We start from the raw sequence: 4,061 nt of genomic DNA on the forward strand, positions 1-4,061 counted from the left end.
ATCAGATCCCGATGGCGGAAGAGGACATCGCTAAAACAGCCATCACAACACCATTCGGTACGTTCGAGTTCCTGAGAATGTCATTCGACCTACGTAATTCGGCACAGACCTTCCAAAGATTCATCGATAACATCATTCGAGGCCTTCCCTTCGTCTACGCCTACATCGATGATCTCCTAGTGGCAAGCTCTTCACCCGAGGAGCACGAACAACACCTTCACGCCCTCTTCACCCGTCTTCAAGAGAACGGCATTGTGATTAACGCTGCCAAGAGCGCATTTGGCGTCCAACACCTAGACTTCCTCGGTCATCGGATCAACAGCCAAGGCATACTGCCTTTACTTTCTAAAGTTACCGCCATACGAGAGTTTCCACAGCCCTCTTCTCTCACCAAACTCCGACAATTTCTCGGGCTGGTAAATTTCTACCGCCGTTTCTTCCCATCGTGCGCCGCTCTGCTTCACCCTTTGGAGGCCCTGCTCTCCACCTCTAAACGCTCTTCCGCAGCGCTTCAGTGGACTCCCGACGCCTCAGCAGCCTTCCAGTCCATCAAAGAAGCTATTGCCTCCGCCACGCTCTTGATCCACCCGCGGCATGATGCACGCACATGCATCATGGTGGATGCCTCTAGCGTTGCAGTCGGCGCCATACTCCAACAGCAAGTTTGAGAGTCTTGGCACCCACTTGCATTCTTCTCCCGAAAACTCAAACCTCTCGAAAGGCGCTACAGCACATTCGGCCGAGAGTTACTTGCCATCTACCTCGCAATCAAACATTTTTGCCATTTTCTTGAAGGCCGCCCATTTACAGTCTTTACGGATCATAAGCCCCTGACGTACGCCTTGTCGTCCTCTGGTTCTGGGTACACCCCCCGTGAAGTCCGGCATCTCTCCTTCATATCAGAGTTTACCACCGACATCCAGCATATCAGCGGCGCCGCAAACACTGTTGCTGACGCCCTCAGTCGCCTGAGCTCGCTCACGCAAGTCGAGCGCACTTCCACCCATGAACCACCCTCGCTCGACACCCTCAGGCACAGCTTGTTGACCCTGAACTCGCCGCCTTTCGCGCTTCAACCTCAACATCCTTGAAGATCGAGGACGTCCACCTCCCTGGTACCACGACGGCTGTCGCCTGCGACACGTCCCAGGGCCTCCCTCGTCCTTTTGTCCCCGTTCCCCTTCGGCGTGCCGTCTTCGCCTCGTTCCACCGCCTTTGCCATCCAGGCACCCTCGCTACTCAGCGGCTCATTACCCAGCGTTATGTCTGGCCCCACATGAAGAGGGACATCAAACGCTGGGTCCAGACCTGCTTATCCTGCCAGCGGAACAAGGTCCATCGTCACATTCGCCTGGCTCCTCCTGCTTTCCCACTCCTGTCGAGCCGCTTCGACCACATACATATAGACCTTGTTGGCCCCCTACCATTGGCCAGAGGTTTCCGGTACATTCTCACTATCGTCGACCGATACACGCGCTGGCCGGAAGCCGTCCCCATCACCGATGCTACCACCCCCACCATCGCCCAAGCGCTCATCAGTGCGTGGATATCACGCTTCGGGGTACCCTCTGTCATCACCACTGACAGAGGTCCTCAGTTCGAGTCAGCCTTCTTTACCAACCTCATGCGGATTCTTGGTACGAAGCGTTCCCGCACAACTGCCTATCATCCCGCATCCAACGGCCTCGTTGAGCGGCTCCATCGGCAGCTGAAGGTCGCCCTCCGCGCCGCCCAGCACACCCCCTGGCCAGAAGCTCTGCCCCTGGTACTGCTGGGCATCCGAGCATCCTTCAAGCCCGACCTCGGTTGCACCACTAGAGATCTTGTTTATGGTGCCCCCCTACGCCTTCCCGCTGACCTCCTTCAGGCCTCGCCTACCCTGCCGCTCCTGGCTCCCGCCGACTACTTGTCCCGGCTCCGGCACACCATGGACGCTCTCCGCCCAACCACTCCCCGTTCCAGTCGCGTCTCCAACGCCTTCCAACACACCGACCTTGACCGCTGCTCGCACGTCTTCGTCCGCTACGACGGTGTCAAAAAACCGTTGCAGCCACTTTACTCCGGGCCCTATCCCGTCATACGGAGAACCCCAGCCTACTTCATGCTTCTCGTCAACGGCAGGGAAGACACCGTTTCCCTCCACCGTCTAAAACCTGCCTTCATCGACGCCTCCACCTTGCCGGCCGTCGCATCGCTTGGTCCCCCCCCCGCTTCCCACCAGTCAGCCTGGTGACCTGTCGCCAGCCCTTCCCGTCCACATGTAACATGGTTCAAGCGCCTAGTCACCAGTCGTGCTTTGCGGCGACTCCCTAGGAGGGGGCAGCTGTAGACGCACCACTACCGCCATCGACAGCGCACCCGGAACCGCGGCGCGCGATATTAAACTGCAGCCCAGCCAGTTCGGCTCTGGCTACCAACCAGAACGGTTGTGTCCGTGATTATTGTAGTTGAGCCAACGTAGTCATATGCCACAGACCCCAGAATACAACGAGAATCGTGTGAGGACACCTGCATGAACGTAATCTCAGAATTCGAAGGGTAGAAGTGAATCATGCAAATGCGGAATCAATTTTCAAGCGATGACTTTTGCTTTTCTTATTGAGTCCATGTTTACAGGGTTCTGAGCCCTCATATGTCAGGGCATTCGTGGAACATTTAATCTTCACTTCTCTCCTGCCTGATACACAGGAACGCACGCACGCGCGGACAGACATACGATAATGAAATGGGACTCCTGCCCAAATCTGAACAGGTGACCTTTTCATGACAGCTGCCGTCGATAACATACTGATTACAAACTATGGTGCGCGTAATTGAAAATAATATGCCACAGACCCCAGAGTATAAGGAGAATCATGTGAGGACACCTGCATGAACGTAATCTCAGAATTTGAAGGATAGAAGTGAGTCACGCATCTGCGGAATCAATTTTCAAATGATGTATTTTGCTTTTCTTATTGACTCTATGTTTACAGGGTTCTGAATCCTCATATTTCAAGGCATTCGTGGAACATTTAATCTTCATTTCGCTCCTGCCTTATACACACACAAACACGCGCAGACAGACACACGATGTTGAGATGGGACTCCTGCCTAAATCTGAACAGCTGTTATGGATAACATACTGATTACAAACTATGGTGCGCGTAATTGAAAATAATGATATGCCACAGACCCCAGAGTATAAGGAGAATCATGTGAGGACACCTGCATGAACGTAATCTCAGAATTCGAAGGATACAAGTGAGTCACGCATCTGCGGAATCAATTTTCAAGCGATGACTTTTGCTTTTCTTATTGACTGTATGTTTACAGGGTTCTGAGTCCTCATTGTCAGGGCGTTCGTGGAACATTTAATCATTTCGCTCCTGCCTTATACACACACAAGCACACACACGCGCAGACAGACAGACGATGATGAGATGGGACTCCTGCCTAAATCTGAACAGCTGTTATGGATAACATACCGATTACAAACTATGGTGCGCGTAATTGAAAATAATCATATGCCACAGACCCCAGAGTATAAGGAGAATCATGTGAGGACACCTGCATGAACGTAATCTCAGAATTCGAAGGATAGAAGTGAGTCACGCATCTGCGGAATCAATTTTCAAATGATGTATTTTGCTTTTCTTATTGACTCTATGTTTACAGGGTTCTGAATCCTCATATTTCAAGGCATTCGTGGAACATTTAATCTTCATTTCGCTCCTGCCTTATACACACACAAACACGCGCAGACAGACACACGATGATGAGATGGGACTCCTGCCTAAATCTGAACAGCAGTTATGGATAACATACTGATTACAAACTATGGTGCGCGTAATTGAAAATAATGATATGCCACAGACCCCAGAGTATAAGGAGAATCATGTGAGGACACCTGCATGAACGTAATCTCAGAATTCGAAGGATACAAGTGAGTCACGCATCTGCGGAATCAATTTTCAAGCGATGACTTTTGCTTTTCTTATTGACTGTATGTTTACAGGGTTCTGAGTCCTCATTGTCAGGGCGTTCGTGGAACATTTAATCTTCATTTCGCTCCTGCCTTA

General features: G+C 51.7%; 1 protein-coding gene across 1 annotated transcript; it reads left to right on the forward strand.

The window, feature by feature from the left end:
• Positions 1-1,276: 1,276 nt before the first annotated feature.
• On the forward strand, positions 1,277-2,233 carry LOC135385106 (protein NYNRIN-like). Its single transcript, XM_064614282.1, has one exon. It carries the CDS (start codon positions 1,277-1,279, stop codon positions 2,231-2,233), a length of 957 nt encoding a protein of 318 aa, XP_064470352.1.
• The last annotated feature ends 1,828 nt before the right edge of the window (positions 2,234-4,061 follow it).

The sequence above is a fragment of the Ornithodoros turicata genome, chromosome 2 (assembly GCF_037126465.1).
Source record: "Ornithodoros turicata isolate Travis chromosome 2, ASM3712646v1, whole genome shotgun sequence".
Taxonomy (NCBI): Eukaryota; Metazoa; Arthropoda; class Arachnida; order Ixodida; family Argasidae; genus Ornithodoros; species Ornithodoros turicata.